We start from the raw sequence: 17,376 nt of genomic DNA, 5'->3' as shown, positions 1-17,376 counted from the left end.
GTTGATGGTAGAACAGTGGGTCTTTGTGCGATGTTGTAGCAGGGACTCCACTTCTTGTTTTCTCTTGCTAACCAGATTGCATAGGAACATCTGAGAGCAACCAAAGCCGCCTCTTGGAACACTGCTTTCTTTACTCTCTTTGTAACACCAAAGTAGTTTAGTAGGGCTGGTAAGGTATGATGCCAGAAGCCTCTACACCCAACCTCTACCGTAAAAAGCTGAGCTTTCCACCCACTGCCATGCAGCCCAGGAATAAGCTCTCTGTTGTAACGTGCTTGTTTACGTTCTACTTGGTCACTAAAGTTACTCTCGTCACCAACTGTCAACTCTACTAATATGACCACCTTTCCTTTATCAGACCAGACTACAATATCGGGACGTTCTGCAGTTCCGTAGATGTGCTGGGGAACTGTGCTGGGAGGTCATCTTCGTCCCAGATAATCTGCCAATCTTGGTCTTTCTCAAAAGGGCTCTCTCTTTTCATCTTCGTCTTCGGTTTTTGGTAACAGCTGCTAGATGACTTGAAGCCTGTCCAGTCCTGAACTTCAAGTTTAAAATCTTTGTTGTTGAACTTCTCGATTTGATCCAGTAGGGATTTCGCAATGACCCGCAGCACGTTGTCATGCCTCCAATTGTATCGTTTGTTGTTCAGCGAGAAGTTGCAGGCTACCAAAATGTGCTTAATGTTGCAGTGTCTCCATCCGCAAAGTGGACAGTGTCCTGTGTCAGCATAGTTCCACAGGCTCATGTTTGCTGGAGTATTTGCAACGTCATGGGTTGCATTGAGGTGGAACTTAAGAAGAGCAGGGCTCATCTTGTAGTTGTAAATAAGGTTGTTCCAACCTAGGTCTAGCTGCATGGTGTTTTCCCATGTTAAGAATTGTCCTTGAACTCCCTTGTCTACCAGTGTCAACAGGATATCCTGCTCTGAGATGTGGGATACCAGTTCTTTCAGTTTTTCCTTTTCACTGGCTACACTCCTCTTGGATCCCAAGCCCATCCTGCCTTGCACTGTTACCCCTACTAACTCTCTGAAGTAGAGATCTCTTTCTCTAGCACTCAGCTCATTAGTGTAACCCCACCGACTGCTCCCTTCTTGTTTCTTGGCCCTGTGCTCGTAGACCTCCTTAACTTTAGGATCCTTGCTGTTCTTTAGAGAGTAACCTTTGGACACCTGAAGGAACTTGTATAAGTCCGATAGTCTTTTAAGATTCAATCCAAAGCAATCCTTATTTCTGTAAAGCACACTGACAGTAATTGTCTTTGTTACACCTAGCCATTTCTTCAGATACTTCGTACATATTGCTTCAAGATCTTTGACAAAACTAACCGGGAGATTGTAGATCATCAGGTCCCAGGAGAGCTTGCTGGTTAGGAGGTTGTTGTAAATCCAGCATTTCATCACTCCATTAAGGCCTGATCCGTCCACTGCCTGAAACAGTGTAATCAGTTTGTCTTCTATCAGCTTCTTGGTATCTTTGAGGCCCAGATCCACATATATCCAATGGCCAAGAAACTTCATCGGTGTATTTCCAATAAACTGGATTTGAGCTCCATCTATGAAAATTTCAGGGTCATAGGACACATACCTTCCATCTATAACCTTCATCCCCAGGGATACGCATTTACTCGGCTTGGCTTTCATTTTCCTTGACCAAGTAAGAAATCTTTCCATCACATCTATTAGCTTCTTCATCTTTTCCAGCCTGGGAGACATCAGAGTTAGGTCGTCAGCAAAAGCACGACTTGACGTGCTGCTAGAACTAAAAGACGGCTTGTAACCCAAGTCGCTTTGATTTTTCAGGAGATCCAATAGTAGGTTGAAAACTATTAAGAACAGTACAACCGATAGAGGGTCGCCCTGAAAAAGACCTAACATATAAAAGAACCAGTTTGTTTTCCAGTCCTTTGTCACCACTCTCACAATCAGCTCATCATAGTACCTAAACATATATTCTATGAGCCAGTTTGGGAACTTATAATGTCTTAGAGCATATATTATCAAGTTGTGGGGAACCCGGCCGTAGGCGTTCATTAGGTCCACCCAAACTGCAAAGATCTGTCGTCTATTAGATTTGGCATCCTTCAACTCTTCCATCAGAGCCTGAGTATGCTCGAGGCAACCTGGTGTCTTACGCAGGAATCCTTTCTGGATAGACGTGTCTATGTAGCTATTGCTGACCATATACTCTAGCATTCTGTCCGCTAGTAATCCCATCTGCAACTTCCCACTAGTGTTTGTTTTAGTGATGTTTCTGAACTTACTAGGGTCATCTAAATCCTCAGTTTTTGCTATCAGAATGGCTTCACCTACTCGCCATTGCAGCGGGACTCTCTGGCTTTCCCATAGAGAATCCAGCAATTTGAATACTGCTTTCGCCATTCTGGGACATCTCTTATATACCAGATATGGGACTCCATTCGGACCAGGTGATGATTTATTTCTACGGCTTTTCAGCTTCGTTTGAAACTCATCCCAGTCTAATCTCTCCATCTCAAATGCAGTCTTTGGTACTGGGGCATCGGGCAGTCCTTTAAGCTTTACATATAGAGCACTTCTCTCCTTATCACAGTACTCATTCTTAAAGAATCTGTCAGCCACTTCCTTGGAGAAATTAGGGGGTTTGTTCTTCTTATCCCCGTCCAGCAGTTTCCTTCCAAATTGAAATGGGTTTTGTTTAAACTGTGACTGTTCCTTTTTGCTCTCCTTATTCTTCTTCTTCCTGAGCTCATTACGACGGCTTTTGTTGTGTAAGCGCACGAGTCTCAGGTACTCAGTCTTAGCTTGAGCCAACATATTCTGATCATTGCTTCTCCTAGCATCTTTCTTGTTTCTCTTAGCCTCTCTCTTGGCCAAGCGAATAACTTTTGTCTCCTTGTTCTCCTTTTCTTTCTGGGGAACACGAGGTTTCTTCGCTTCCTCTTCACCGAATCTGCTTTCCAGATAGCTGTATACCAGCTTTTCTACCTTCTCCAGTCGAGACTCCACGTCCTCTGCTGCTACATTGTTCACCAAAACAATCAGGTCTTCATCAATTCCCTTCCATACTCCCTTCTCTGCTGCTGTTGGTAGTTTAAGTTTCTTTGTGACCTCCATCACTATGGCAGGCGGTTCCAAGTCATAAAATTATCTATTTTAAATATCTAGATTACCACGTTTCTTTGACTAGAATTAAATCAGTACCTCGGATAACAGGTAGCAATGGAACTGAATGCAGCCCTTCAAGCCGCCGTTTGGTGGTCGGCAATACTACTTCTAAAATTGGCAACTTTTGGTCCGATTGTTGGATTTACTCGCACAAAGAGGAAGGTGGTTGCGAATGAGGAGGATGCCAAGTTTAAGGGTGGTGCTACAGTGAGCACTAGTGACCCTGTTGTTGAAAGAAGCAGACGGTGAGTCATATTTAGTCATGATTTTTAAACTACAGCCAAACGCCGATGTACCTGATGTAAGTCATATCTCACGAAAGTGACCACTTGAAATTCGGATGTGTTTATTGTAAATCAAAACCCCTATTTACTTATTACAAAACAGCACTAACACGTTTTCTTATTCTATCAATGTTCTCGACTAAATTGAATATCTCCCATTTTCAGAGCTCATCTGAACGACATGGAAAACATAATCCCTTTCATTGGACTGATCTTTGTCTACGCTATTTCTGGTGCTGGTGATGCTGGCTGTGTTACTCTTGTCTCCCAGATTTTCACTGCTGCCAGATTCATCCACACTATAGTTTATCTTGGACAAGTTCGTCAACCTGCTCGAGCTCTAGCATTCTTTACTGGACTACTTTGCAATGTTTACATGGCAGTGAAGGTTCTGCTTCACCTTTACTAGGTTGTTTCACGGACATAGCACATTTCGACTTGCAAATTCATGATGAGTGAGTTGATGTTAGATTTCAATTAATTCTGAACTGATTTTTTAAAATAATTTATACACTTTCAAGTGGAATTTATGTAATCCGCCCCGAATAATTCGATGACTTTCTGTGATTTTAAAGCTGTACAATTTGTAAACTTTTAGTTTTTGTTCGAACGATTTAACTAAACATTTTATTATAATTCTTTAATGCATGTTACATTTGTATTACATAAAACATTATTTGCATGACGTGATGTATATTAAATTATCAAATAAATTAGTTATGAATCAAATTATAATCTATTTTTCGATGAATATTTACTTATTTTTATAATATGATAGGGTTACTATTGTATGATGAATGTTGACTTAAATTTACGTAATTTGATCTCCGAACTTAATCTTTTATCTATATCGATCTGTGTTTTCTTAAATTCTTTCTCATCAGTGCGCAGAACACAAACATTCCAATGTATGACTGACAGAAGACCTCCAGCTCTCCTCCCTCAATATCATGATTTTATTCTATGATCGCATTTTTGTTTTTAAAATTTAAATTAAATCATCCTTGAACAGGTAGCAATGGAACTGAATGCAGCCCTTCAAGCCGCCGTTTGGTGGTCGACAATTCTACTTCTCAAATTGGCAACCTTTGGTCCGATTGTTGGATTTACTCGCTCGAAGAAGAAGGTTGTTGCATCTGAGGAGGATGCCAAGTTCATGGGTGATGGTGCTACAGTGAGCACTAGTGACCCTGTTGTTGAAAGAATCAGACGGTGAGTCATACTTGGTCATGATCTGAAAAATACAACTATTTTTACCACTTGGTGATACTATACCTGGCCAAACCCCAATATTATGCTTTTGGAGGTTTTATTGTAAATAAAAACCCCGATTTACTGCTAACTTATTACAAAACAGTGCAGCACTAACATGTTTTCTTATTCGATCAACGATGTTCTCGATTAAATTAAATATCTCCCATTTTCAGAGCTCATCTGAACGACATGGAAAACATAATCCCTTTCATTGGACTGATCTTTGTCTACGCTATTTCTGGTGCTGGTGATGCTGGCTGTGTTACTCTTGTCTCCCAGATTTTCACTGCTGCCAGATTCATCCACACTGTAGTTTATCTTGGACAAGTTCGTCAACCTGCTCGAGCTCTAGCATTCTTTACTGGACTACTTTGCAATGTTTACATGGCAGTGAAGGTTCTGCTTCACCTTTACTAGGTTGTTTCACGGACATAGCACATTTCGGGGATCTTTGGTGAGCCTTAGTATGCACACTTTTCTAATTGAGTTGATGTAAGATTTTTATTATTTCTCAACTGATTTTTTGCATAATTTATATACTTTCATGTGTGTGTGAAATTTATGTAAACCGCCCGAATAATTTGGAGACATTTTGTCAATTTAAAGCTGTACAATTTGTAAACTTGTAATTTTTGTTCAACAATTTAATTGTACATATTATTATAATTCTTTAATGCATGTTAATGTTTATTACATAGAATATTATTTGCATGACGTGATGTATATTATTATTAAATTTATTAGTTATGAATCAAATTATAATCTATTTTCCGATGAATATTTACTTATTCTTATAATATGATATAATGGGGTTATATAATAATAACGGGGTTACTATTGAACATGAATGATGGATGATGAGTGATGACTTTGTATGAATTTATTTTATTTTATTTTAGAACTTAATCTTTTAACTATATCGATCTGTGTTTTCTTAAATTCTTTCTCATCAGTGCGCATAGCTCAAACATTCCAAAATATGACTGCTCTAGTACACCTACCTCAAGATCGTAATCTTATTCTAGGATCCCATCTTTATTTAAATGTAAATTGAATCAACCTTCAACAGTTCTTTTCAAACGATCATCCTTTAACATTCTCACTGATCACCATCATCAATAAACAAATTAAATGTCTGATTTTCGTGTACGTGAGGTGTTATTTTGGGAAATTCCTAACATAATCTAATTTCACACAGCTATACACTCCATTTTTACTTGAAAATAAATAGTATTACGTGTCACTTTATCACATTAGGGCCCAACAAAAGGTATCAGCGGTAGAAGATATGCCTCAAGTTGTGCTGAAGATACAAGACACCCTGGACAAATGGGGGATGGTGGAGCTACAAGGCAAGGTGGACTGTCCTTCATCCGTCGCATTCCAAGGTGCCCACATTGGGGACCTCCACATCGACAAAACGGGGACCCCACAGCTGGTTATAGGACATCACATACTGACTGGAAAAGTTGTGAAACTTGAGAAACCTTTTGGGGTCATGACTAAAACTGCTGATAAGAACTGGGTAATCAAATCTGTCATTGAGGAGAAGTACATTTTCAAGACGAGACCCAAGCCTATAATTCAGAAAAATCCGCCGAAGACCAAAGGTTGAGCTGATAATGTGTGGCTGTTAGCTCAACACTATTAATCCTTGAAACTAGGATAATAACACGAAGCTATGTTAATCACATTTACACATTTTGTCGTCGTAAATTTTATTTGAGTATTTTAAATTATTTAATTTGAAGCATTTGATATTAATTTTATATAACAACTCACTATTTTTATTCCATAATATATTATAATGTTCTGATTCATAGCGTAACCTAGCCATGCTATTTGAATAAGACAAGATTTTGCTTCCTTAAATTATGACGTCTTCGTTTTTATTCGTCTAATGAAATAAACATATGCATATATGTATTTATCTGAAAACACGAACTTTCATGGAAAAAAGTTGATCATAATAGACTTGACTATTTTACTCTTCGTGTAACGGTACAGGCCCTGTCAGTGTTTTTTAAATCAGACGACACCTTGAGTTACGATAAGATTTGATTCCTAAATTATGAAGTCATGCACAGTTACTTAGCTTCCATAATTTGATCAGGCGTTGCCCCGTGGTATCTTGTGAGTTGTAACTGATAAGACTACAGCGTAGTATTATAACTCACCCTTCACGTGGCATCAGATTATCTTAATATAAATTTGTTGAAGTAAAGTAAATTATCTAACATTTATTCTATTTGATTTCTTTTAAGTTGTCATTTTGTTTAAGCAGCCTGTGTTTTACACTGTCTTGACTAGAAAAGTTAACCCTCTAAATTGATGAACTCGGTGAAATAATCAAATGTTTAGACTTTAGCTTACCCTTACATTATGTAATTTTAGTAGTCTATGACTAGAACGTTGGCCATAGTATAATTTATTTAGACCTTCCCGTAGAATGAGACTGCTGGTGCTACTCGCTGCAGTAGCTCTGGCATCAGTTGCAGCTATGAAAGGTTGTCGAGATGCTAAAGGTAAATAAAACACTATTAAAATCATCAGATGTTTACAATGTAATGAACGTTTCTGTTCATTTCTCCTCAATTAATTTATTTCCTTTGAAAGTTGATGATCTACTTCCTCTTTAAAGCTCTCTCTAATTTAGATTTAATATTATTTTGGTTCTCAATTGTACAATTTATATCGGAACAAAGATACATTCCTGATTCCTACCTCACCAATATGTATTGTTTCCTTGTATTGCAAAGCATGACTTGAGTAGCATGCCTCATAAGTGTTATTCGATATCCTACTCCCCTGTTTTTGGAATCAGCTTCCTACACACGCAGCGAATGTTTTGTAGAATTCAGAATTACTGCTAACGTCATCATCACATGCTATCGCTTAAATACGAAAATTAGAATTTGCCAAGTTCGTTGCTCGATTATCACGCGATGATAACTTACCACAGATTCGATAAAAAGCAAAAGTCAAAATATTAAGAGGTTAATATATAAAAGTTTATATACATTATGACGCAGTGAAATTATCGGACTATATATTAGGACGCAATGAAACTACCGGACCACGATGTATGGGGACTTGCCACCCCATGGCAACATTAAAATATATCGACTCTGTAACATCGTTTCCTGTTAATATAAAACTCCGTTACTATTTATATCCTTTGTTCCAGCGTCGTTCTCGAGAGGAGAGAAGATAACCTCACCCTTACCCCACCAACTGTTAACAAAACACGAGCTTCCTACCAGCTGGGATTGGGGCAATGTTAACGGAGAAAACTATCTAACCGCCACCAGGAACCAACACATCCCCATATGTAAGTCAAAGTGTACACTACAAGAGTGTAACATTCTCTACATACCCGTGTGTGACTCACATGTACACGTGTAACTTTCCTGTTTACATTGTTGTGTAACTTTTTTACATAGTTGTGTACTTGAACAAAGTGCAAGATGAAAAACTGTGCCAGATGCTTTATTGGAAGTTTTGTGTCAGCGACTTGATAAGGTTATTTGTAATTCTTACCTGGGGTAAATGTATGGGCACCGCACGGAACAAAGTTTTACATTAATTCGTATCCAGTTTCATTGTCAACATGTGGCCACGTGACACTCACACCAACATGATACATGTTATTGTTGAAATGATTGAAGAGACATGAGAAACTGGAGAAATTGGTTTACTGACGCTATATTTTTATTTCGGTGATAAGCTCGTGGCATACAATGTATCTGAGCAGAAATCGTATACAAAGATGCCCGTGTAGAGCACTTTACACCCATGATACTAATTAAATCACAACTCCTTAGCTCGATTCCTGATGTTTTAAAGAAATCACGTCTATACAGTCACGCTCCTATTTTAACTCAACTATTATCACATGAAAATAGTGCACCGCGTACTAAGAGCTTTCTAACATCTCACATCTCCCCAGATTGCGGTAGTTGTTGGGCTCAGGGCACGACATCAGCTCTGAGTGACAGGATCTCCATAATGCGCAACAACACGTGGCCTAGGATCCAGCTGTCTCCTCAGGTTCTGGTCAACTGCAGGGGTGGTGGTAGCTGCGAGGGTACGTTTCTTCAGATAGATTACCAGCTTGCAATTTAATTATGCAGGCCTTATAATTTAAAAGAATATTTTTGTTTTAAAACTTGCAAAATGTTGGTTGTAAAGAGATATTATGTAGTTTAGTTTTCACTCTGATCCTACCTCCTACATTGATCCTACCTCCTACATTTATCCTACAGGAGGTAACCCGGGCGCTGCACTGGAGTACATTGAGAGTAAGGGTATTCCTGACGAGACCTGTCAGAACTACGTGGTAAGAATTAACAACGTGTAATCTGAACATTATAATCTTGTTGCTATTCTAATCTGAACATTATAATCTTGTTTCTATTCTAATATGGTTTAAGCAGACTTTCATGCTAGCCTGTCGTGTCTATGTTTTTATGTCACTCGACACGAGACGAAATGAAAATGAAAGGAATCATGTGCCGAACAGTGCTATCCTTAGTCTGATTTTATGATCAAGTCTCGGCTAAAAGTCCCTATCACTCATCAGGCAAAAGACGGCGAATGTGAGCCACTGGGTGTATGTGAGACATGTGATCCTGAAACTGGAGTAAGTTAAAATCAACGAGGATACCTAAAATATCGCTCATTATAATTATATTAAACTGTGTGCCGTGTGGTTAACAAACGAATGAATTTATTTCATAGTTCCAACATGTCGTACTTAATGTTTATAACATGATCTCCAAAAAGCTACAATAACTGACTGCACCCTCCTTCAGTGCCACCCAGTTGAGAAGTATGATAACTACAAAGTTAGTCAGTACGGCAGTGTTAGAGGTGCTGACAGGATGAAGGCTGAGATATACGCTAGAGGTTTGTAACTAAAATACTATTTAATATAAGTGGATACTGGTGACACGTGGTCCAGTGGTTCTGGGTTTTTATTGGTCGATGCTGGATGCTGATTGGTTATTCACGGTCACGTGTCACACAAAAATATGACTCCCACTGGGCCACTCTCTTCAACAAACAATACTAAAATTATTTATCTATCGTTTTATCAACTAACTGCCTGAAAATGCAACACAGCAGCCCTAACTACTGGTTGCATTTTCAAATCAGCATGTCATATTATTTGACGTAAATAAAGCAATTTTATCTCACTTGGTTTAAGACAGGTGGGTTCTCCCCCGGTCAGTGTTCCGACAGTGCACGTGAGGGTTATTGTTCCTACGTTAATGTACTTCCTCTCACAGGACACTGTGATTGTCTTCTCTGCTTTTAGAGGAAAGCTACCACTTGTTACTGCGTGCTCCCAAGATTCATTTAAACCCTCACAATATTCTGAAAGGAAATACTCTATTATTTACCCTAGAAATACAAGAATAGGATTTTAGCGTTTGCTAAACTACAAAATCTCACTACTACTACTAGTCACTCCAACCTCCGTCAACTGTAATTAAGGGGGCATACCCCAAAACAGTGGTTTGTGCCGTCCAGACCAAATGACCTCATAGGCAGTTCAGTGACCTTCTAGCGCACCGTTTCCACACCAAAAAAAATTATTTTGAGAATTCCCATTTTTGTAATCGAGCATTTCCTGGTTAAGAGTGCAATTTTCGGAAAAAATTATTTTGTGGTTGAGACGCTATAAGTTAATTATTTCTTGCCGTATCGGGCTGAAATTTTGCTCGCCGTTTATTCACATCTATGTCAAGGTGTGTGTAAAATCTTGATATCGTATCTAAAAAGGCTGGTGTGTTATGAATTTTTAAAGTCAAAAAGCTAAAATTGTCCTTTTCAGGCTTATTTTAACAAAAAGTCAGTCAGGGAAGATCGGATTATTTGATGCTTGACATCAAATTGTTCTCTGAATTCTGGCGCAGTTTTAGATGCCCTCAAAAATGTTTTTACTCATTCACCTTCTGATCTATTGGACCTCAAAGCCAAACAACAAATTTAGGCACATTTTTCGTTTTTAATATTTACTGATTTTTCTAAAATTTTGATAGGAATGTGCTAGTGACTTTTTGAAGGGTGCAAAATAACCGCAACTAGCACATTTATATATGAGTTATGAACAACAAAACACCCTAAAATGCTTCCCTTTGAAGTTATGGGAGAAAATGTGATTTTTAATCTGCAAAGCCAAAAAATCACATTTTCTCCCATAACTTCAAAGGGAAGCATTTTAGGGTGTTTTGTTGTTCATAACTCATATATAAATGTGCTAGTTGCGGTTATTTTGCACCCTTCAAAAAGTCACTAGCACATTCCTATCAAAATTTTAGAAAAATCAGTAAATATTAAAAACGAAAAATGTGCCTAAATTTGTTGTTTGTCCAATAGATCAGAAGGTGAATGAGTAAAAACATTTTTGAGGGCATCTAAAACTGCGCCAGAATTCAGAGAACAATTTGATGTCAAGCATCAAATAATCCGATCTTCCCTGACTGACTTTTTGTTAAAATAAGCCTGAAAAGGACAATTTTATCTTTTTGACTTTAAAAATTCATAACACACCAGCCTTTTTAGATACGATATCAAGATTTTACACACACCTTGACATATATGTGAATAAACGGCGAGCAAAATTTCAACCCGATACCGCAAGAAATAATTATTTTATAGCGTCTCAACCACAAAATAATATTTTCCGAAAATTGCACTCTTAACCAGGAAATGCTCGATTACAAAAATGGGAATTCTCAAAATAATTTTTTTTGGTGTGGAAACGGTGCGCTAGAAGGTCACTGAACTGCCTATGAGGTCATTAGGTCTGGACAGATTTGGGGTATGCCCCCTTAAGATAACTTATCAAATACATTCATTTACATTTTTTGTCTGATTCCGGTTTATTAGTGATTTCAGTGATTTCTTGTGCATACTTCAAAGATAAGTGGTAGAATGTCGTAAGTAATATAATAACATTACCGTACCTGCACATTCCTTTATGTTGCCACTAAATAGATCCTGATCACTTTGAGTGGTTATGGCCTCATTTTCACTGAATTCTTTGTTCTTAGGCCAGCAATTTTTGGGTTTGATGTCGTATGTGAAAGATAGGCAGCCCTCTATTGACTGGCAATATTTGATACAGCTGATAAGGCTGTCCATGGTTGAAAAACCAGATATATCACTTCCTGCAAAGTCTCTATGCTCCTGTGCGCAAGCTGAGGGGAAATATTAGTATTATATCATGATCAGCTTTGTACAATTACGAGTAGTTAATTGGATTTGGAATGATAGCTGTTAACCACACAAGAAATTATTAATTATGATAACTATGGGTTACCGGGGTCACCGGGGTTACTGGGTTTACTGTTCTATTGTAGTGTGTATTCAATGTAAATGACAAGGTAATTTATTGGAGCATTGTAATAAAACTATGATTAATCGTCCTACCTGGAATAGCAGCATTGGACCCACTGTAAATCTCTAGACCCAGAAATACGAGAAACACGAGGTTACGGGCCATGCTAAGTCAGCCTGAATACACATTTATAACATGGTGTATAAATATTTAATATAAAAATGTATTTAGAATCAGCAGTATTTCATGAAATTATATCGTTGAACAATTTGTACAGTTTCCGTAGTCCTTATGGCAAACGCGATCATCTTTAAAGTGACGGGTTATTAATTTACCAACTTAGAAAAAAATGATGTCATGTTAAATCTTTAGGTCGGCCGATAGGTCAGAGTGCAAACTTTTGGGCTTATTGTTCAGTTAATGAGTGCTCACTTGCACTTTTCCTAAAAATATGGAAGCTTTTCAGATGACCGAGGTATCAAACACAACGAGTTTATTTTCACGCGGGATCATGTGATTGGATTGGCACACTAATCGTACAGGGAGCCCAATCAGGTCGTCATTATATCACGCAGTCAAAACTCAAATGGTCACCCAAATCCCAATTAACTTTACTAAAGAGACAAAATATTTTACTTAAGTGCGTTCAGCACTAACAACGGAAAGGTTGTTGGGCCCGTATTGCACCGAGGACATTAAAATCATTCCTCTCTGTGCTAACAGAGCATGCATTACTCACCGGGTGCAAAGGTGAGCAGATTAGTCTTTGCATAATTCAAAAGGGCCTACTATAGTTTCATCTTCATACTCAGATTTTTGTTTAGTACGTACTGGTACGAACTGAGTCTCTTTCAAGATCCTAATCTCTCCAAGTCTGGATTAAACTAGTGTGATCTTGTAAATCACAAGTTGCTCAGCCTATAAATTTACATAAATAGCTCCTTTGCATTGTGCTTTTAGTTTACGTGCTCTCCCTAGTTGTGAGAATCTCACAATGTGAGATGCTGGCTCCTGAAGTCTCAAAATCATTAGTAATACTTTCAAACCTTTACTTGGTCGATTAAGCCAGTTAGATATAAATATATACATGAACAGCGAAGATTGTAGTCTCTTTGAATCTGCCATGCCTACTCCACACGCTTTTTATCTGAACGCTCTCCAGTCGAAAGCAATAGCTGGTTTTTGTCGGACATATAACAAAATTAGCAGAAGATACTAAGAAGTATCATTGAATACCATAAAATATGTGATAAGAGCAGCTTCATTCCAGAGGCTTCACAGTGAAGGGTATATTTTAGTGAGTAAAGAAGTGGTATCAAAAGATCGTGCTTTGTCAGTATTGGTAATTTCGTATTGTATGTACACGACACGTTTCGGAGAAACTATTATGGTATAAATTTACTGTAAGAAACCGCAGCATATTCAAGTCAGAGGCACTGTTTCAGATTCGGTCAAATTGATTGTTTGGCTACAATAATAATTTAGAGGCTCAGATTTAGCATTTATGAACATTCAGTGGACTCGGATCTTCTATGTGTCACATCGCTCGCTCAATTAATTAGAGGCTTAGTACTTCGCTTGCACTATAAATCCCATAAATGTATTAACCTTTGTAAATATTGGAGTACAGTGCAATATTTCTTGGTCACTGCATTTCATTATCATTGATATATCATTATTCGAATATCTGCAACAGAATGAATTGTACTATCTGCAGAACTACATAAATAATTCCACAGAATAGATTACAGGATGAGTAATGAGTATTACTTACATCGAAAATCGGCCAAAAACCAAATTTCACACCTGTCTTGTAATACAACTTGGACAAAAAAGCTGTTCCCAGAATTTAATAATCCGTCATATTACTAAATTGTAAACACTTATCACTACTTAATACTGTCAGGTCCCATCGGGTGCGGAATCATGGTGACAGACAAGTTTGAGAATTACACAGGCGGGATCTACAGCGAGTTCAAACTCTTCCCCATGATCAACCACGAGATTTCTGTTAGTTGCCACTTCTTTTTTACTTTTCTATTAGTATTTTGTGTGGCCATGTGTGATTTGCCTTTATAATTACAGCTTTGTTAGCAAATGTACATATTAGTTTAACTTTGTGTTCCCTGTCATAATCAAGTATTTGTCAGTTAGTCGGATGGGGTGTAGAGGACGGTGTTGAGTTCTGGTGGCTCAGGAATTCCTGGGGATCATACTGGGGAATCAACGGTTTTGCTAAGTAAGTTTTATTAGTCATAAGCTGAAGAATTGTTTGGAAAACATTGGGAAATTGCATTTATAAAAGGTATTCCTCCAATTCCGGTGAAATTAGGCCACTGAAAAGAGGGTGCCGAAATGTGGTAAAACTAATATAATATGTAGTTAGTCATTCTATCACACTTGGTATGTACCTAAATTTCCAGGTTTCTATTTTTATAAAATTTTTGTAACATAACTAGGCTTCTTAATTACCCTGTACATGTTTTCGTGTGCACAAAGTGTTTTAGAAACCTATATATGTGTGTCGACAGTCGAAGGCATTCGGATAAACCCTATTTTGATGATACCGATGATAACTGTAACATTCTACAAGTGACCAGATAGAACGGGAGGTCTACTTTTTATTTTTACTGGAACGCGCTAGAATACTTTGACAGTCAGTCACGCGCAGCGTGGGAAAATATAACGCGACGTACATAATTAATATTATATACTCGATATATATATCGAGTCAGATCAATCACGTCGATCGCAATCATCGCATCGTGAATTTGATCATGCATGCATGATTCGATTATATTTATTATTTACCCGATCGCTCACGTATTACCGGCCATCTAGTGCAGACTGTTCGATCAATAGCTAGATAGTCTACTTATCAAAACGATTGCGATATCAGATCTCAGACATGACATTCGCGTTTATCTATAATATTCCTTACTGGGCGGCGCTTTACTGGGCCGCGCTCAGCCTGTCATTCCGCCTAATCTCTATGATTGTGAACATAAATATGATAGGCTGCGGTCCCCAGATAACTATATTCCTCGAGGGTCGATCGATTCTAATTTCATTACAATATCCAAATCTCCCCAGAGTGATGATGCACAAACACAACTTGGCACTTGAAACTGATTGCACGTGGGGCGTCCCTAGCTGGGAACAAGTTTCTCAAACCGCACCAACCGTCGAAAAGAAGAAGCCCAAATACCACTCTAAAACCTGTGTCGTGAAAGACCCGGTAAGTGATTTTGTCTGGTGAATTTTACTTCATTAAGAACATAATATATGCTATATATAGCATATATATAAAAGATGAGGATTCAACATATTATACATTATTGATTGTGTATTAGGTTTTGAGCAGTAAGAAAATCCTCTTCTCTTTAATTGGTTAACCTGTCTTACTTTATACATTCAATCAGACAGCGAAGACTCATGTTAAGACACCGCAACCTCATACCTACCTTAAAGTTGAGGACCTACCTAAGGCATATGATCCGCGAAATATGGGCGGTAAAGACTACACCACTGTTAACAGGAACCAACACATCCCAGTTTGTAAGTTCTTGACTAATAATGCTTAACTAGTGATTTTCAGAAAATGAGTTCACGCTTAAAAGCAAACCCAAATAGCTAACTTGCACAGTTTACTTGTTTAAAACCTCACCTCAAACCTGTCAATGTGTCACTAAATAAACCAACAGATTGCGGAAGTTGCTGGGCTCACGGCACTACCTCCGCTCTGGCTGACAGAATCAAGATGGCGAGGCGGGGAGCGTGGCCAGATATTAACCTGTCTCCTCAACCCCTAGTGGACTGCGTCCGAGCTAATGATACTGCAGGTATTAGGCTTATTTTATTCCTTTAAAATAGCGCTTCTAATTTTATAGCACATCAGGAGAATAATGAAAGTGGTATCTGCCGCGATTTAATTATTTCTTTATGACTTAGCACGCCAGCTTGATTATTTTAAAGTTCCACCATATTTCAGGTTGTCACGGAGGGGACCCTACCGCAGCTTACTCTTGGATCATGGAGCATGGGATCACGGACGACACGTGCAGTATTTACACCGCTACAGATGACCAGTGCGAGCCAATCAACATCTGCAAGAACTGCATGCCCACCCAGTTCTATCCTGATCACATTGATTACAAGTGCTGGGCTGTGACGGAGTATTACACGGTTAGTTTTATCTATCTTCACGGAATACTTATCACTGTGGTGACAAATAGCAATGATTTATTCTTAACGTCATTCCTTGTTTTTATCAGATATCAAGCATATATCTTTTAAGCGATCGCTTTTTCGAGCCGACTTATGTTTAAATTCTTCTACACGCCAATTTAAAAGTAACTACAGCTATAGATCATATTCTTTCAGTGGCACATCACCGAGCACGGGCAAGTGGCCGGAGAAGGAAACATGATGGCTGAGATATCCGCCCGTGGTCCGATTGCTTGCTCGCTATGCGTTAACGACAAGTTTGAGGCGTACACCGGGGGAATCTTCAACGATCCGGACGGAGACAAGTGTGCAAATCACGAGATCTCGATAGTTGGTTACGGAGTTGATGCCGATGGTACAAAGTTCTGGATTGGAAGGAACTCCTGGGGTACCTACTGGGGTGAAGAGGGCTGGTTCCGTATTGTCAGGGGTGTTGATATGATCGGTGTGGAGGATTCGTGTGACTGGGCTGTTGCCAAGAAAACATGGTAAACATACCCCATTTGATGCTGATATTATCGAGTCTTGAACAATAGTCGATATAAAATCCGTTAAATTGATTTTGTTTGACGGAATGAAAACTATGTGAATATCTTCGGGCCTAAGGTGTTCAATTTATGTAATTTTCTGATGTGACCCTCTGATCTTTCTGGCCCTTGGATTCATGATCATTGAATTGTGTGAATTAAATTGTTGAGCATCCGAGTTTCAATCGGTAAAATTAACGATCTGGATATTGGTGGGTAGGTCAACCATTTTTTCTGACACGTGACAGTGATAAAGCAATCAGCTTCCAATCAAAACCCGGGATGACTGTCACGTGTCAAAACATATGTTAATTTCCCCACCAGTATCCAGACCTTTAGATATGGGATGATTTTATTTATGATTAACATATTTGCGATATAATTAATGCTATTTGTTTTATATTATGTTTTGTACGTAATAATTTGTACGTTTTATAGGCGGGTTCCTACAAGTTGAATAATGAATATAATGTGATTTGTATACAGCTTAGCTGTTTAATTTTTGTACTCAAAATATTTAATTATTTTCCTCAATCTATTGAGTTTCCCTTATTAAATGTTAATGTTAGAATTTATTTATTTTAGATA

The 17,376-nt window shown here is 38.3% G+C and overlaps 5 protein-coding genes across 5 annotated transcripts; 4 read left to right on the top strand and 1 right to left on the bottom strand.

Annotated features, from left to right (window-relative positions):
• Positions 1 to 364: 364 nt before the first annotated feature.
• Positions 365 to 1,000, bottom strand: LOC134811839 (uncharacterized). The gene has a single exon (XM_063818973.1). The coding sequence runs from the start codon at positions 998 to 1,000 to the stop codon at positions 365 to 367; it is 636 nt and encodes a 211-aa protein (XP_063675043.1).
• Positions 1,001 to 3,202: 2,202 nt separating this feature from the next.
• LOC134811762 (microsomal glutathione S-transferase 1-like) lies at positions 3,203 to 3,841 on the top strand. The gene is made up of 2 exons (XM_063818852.1): positions 3,203 to 3,393; positions 3,598 to 3,841. The coding sequence occupies exons 1-2, from the start codon at positions 3,203 to 3,205 to the stop codon at positions 3,839 to 3,841; spliced, it is 435 nt and encodes a 144-aa protein (XP_063674922.1).
• A 606-nt stretch (positions 3,842 to 4,447) lies between these two features.
• On the top strand, positions 4,448 to 5,607 carry LOC134819843 (microsomal glutathione S-transferase 1-like). Its single transcript, XM_063829997.1, has 2 exons — positions 4,448 to 4,644; positions 4,860 to 5,607. The coding sequence occupies exons 1-2, from the start codon at positions 4,451 to 4,453 to the stop codon at positions 5,101 to 5,103; spliced, it is 438 nt and encodes a 145-aa protein (XP_063686067.1). The 5' UTR covers positions 4,448 to 4,450; the 3' UTR covers positions 5,104 to 5,607.
• A 367-nt stretch (positions 5,608 to 5,974) lies between these two features.
• On the top strand, positions 5,975 to 6,301 carry LOC134811670 (chromosome transmission fidelity protein 8 homolog). Its single transcript, XM_063818731.1, has one exon. It carries the CDS (start codon positions 5,975 to 5,977, stop codon positions 6,299 to 6,301), a length of 327 nt encoding a protein of 108 aa, XP_063674801.1.
• An 833-nt stretch (positions 6,302 to 7,134) lies between these two features.
• Positions 7,135 to 17,322, top strand: LOC134822608 (uncharacterized). Its single transcript, XM_063833736.1, has 13 exons — positions 7,135 to 7,211; positions 7,874 to 8,017; positions 8,636 to 8,773; positions 8,952 to 9,025; positions 9,269 to 9,328; positions 9,501 to 9,594; positions 13,941 to 14,044; positions 14,185 to 14,273; positions 15,128 to 15,272; positions 15,457 to 15,592; positions 15,739 to 15,876; positions 16,026 to 16,219; positions 16,418 to 17,322. Exons 1-13 carry the CDS (start codon positions 7,136 to 7,138, stop codon positions 16,751 to 16,753), a joined length of 1,728 nt encoding a protein of 575 aa, XP_063689806.1. The 5' UTR covers position 7,135; the 3' UTR covers positions 16,754 to 17,322.
• Positions 17,323 to 17,376: the final 54 nt, after the last annotated feature.

The sequence above is a fragment of the Bolinopsis microptera genome, chromosome 1 (genome assembly GCF_026151205.1).
Source record: "Bolinopsis microptera isolate Bmic1 chromosome 1, MBARI_Bmic_1.0, whole genome shotgun sequence".
Classification (NCBI taxonomy): Eukaryota; Metazoa; Ctenophora; class Tentaculata; order Lobata; family Bolinopsidae; genus Bolinopsis; species Bolinopsis microptera.
The sequence above is the reverse complement of the archived record's forward strand: the minus strand, read 5'-3'. Positions and strand labels throughout refer to the sequence as shown.

What these genes read in the sequence shown, in the direction of transcription:
- LOC134811839 (XM_063818973.1), bottom strand. Translation starts at nt 1,000, where the DNA reads ATGGGCTTGGGATCCAAGAGGAGTGTAGCCAGTGAAAAGGAAAAACTG.
- LOC134811762 (XM_063818852.1), top strand. Translation starts at nt 3,203, where the DNA reads ATGGAACTGAATGCAGCCCTTCAAGCCGCCGTTTGGTGGTCGGCAATA. An exon ending in GTTGTTGAAAGAAGCAGACG is followed by an intron (nt 3,394 to 3,597) that starts GTGAGTCATATT and finishes TCCCATTTTCAG; the next exon opens with AGCTCATCTGAACGACATGG.
- LOC134819843 (XM_063829997.1), top strand. Translation starts at nt 4,451, where the DNA reads ATGGAACTGAATGCAGCCCTTCAAGCCGCCGTTTGGTGGTCGACAATT. An exon ending in GTTGTTGAAAGAATCAGACG is followed by an intron (nt 4,645 to 4,859) that starts GTGAGTCATACT and finishes TCCCATTTTCAG; the next exon opens with AGCTCATCTGAACGACATGG.
- LOC134811670 (XM_063818731.1), top strand. Translation starts at nt 5,975, where the DNA reads ATGCCTCAAGTTGTGCTGAAGATACAAGACACCCTGGACAAATGGGGG.
- LOC134822608 (XM_063833736.1), top strand. Translation starts at nt 7,136, where the DNA reads ATGAGACTGCTGGTGCTACTCGCTGCAGTAGCTCTGGCATCAGTTGCA. An exon ending in TGATCAACCACGAGATTTCT is followed by an intron (nt 14,045 to 14,184) that starts GTTAGTTGCCAC and finishes AGTATTTGTCAG; the next exon opens with TTAGTCGGATGGGGTGTAGA. An exon ending in GAACCAACACATCCCAGTTT is followed by an intron (nt 15,593 to 15,738) that starts GTAAGTTCTTGA and finishes ATAAACCAACAG; the next exon opens with ATTGCGGAAGTTGCTGGGCT.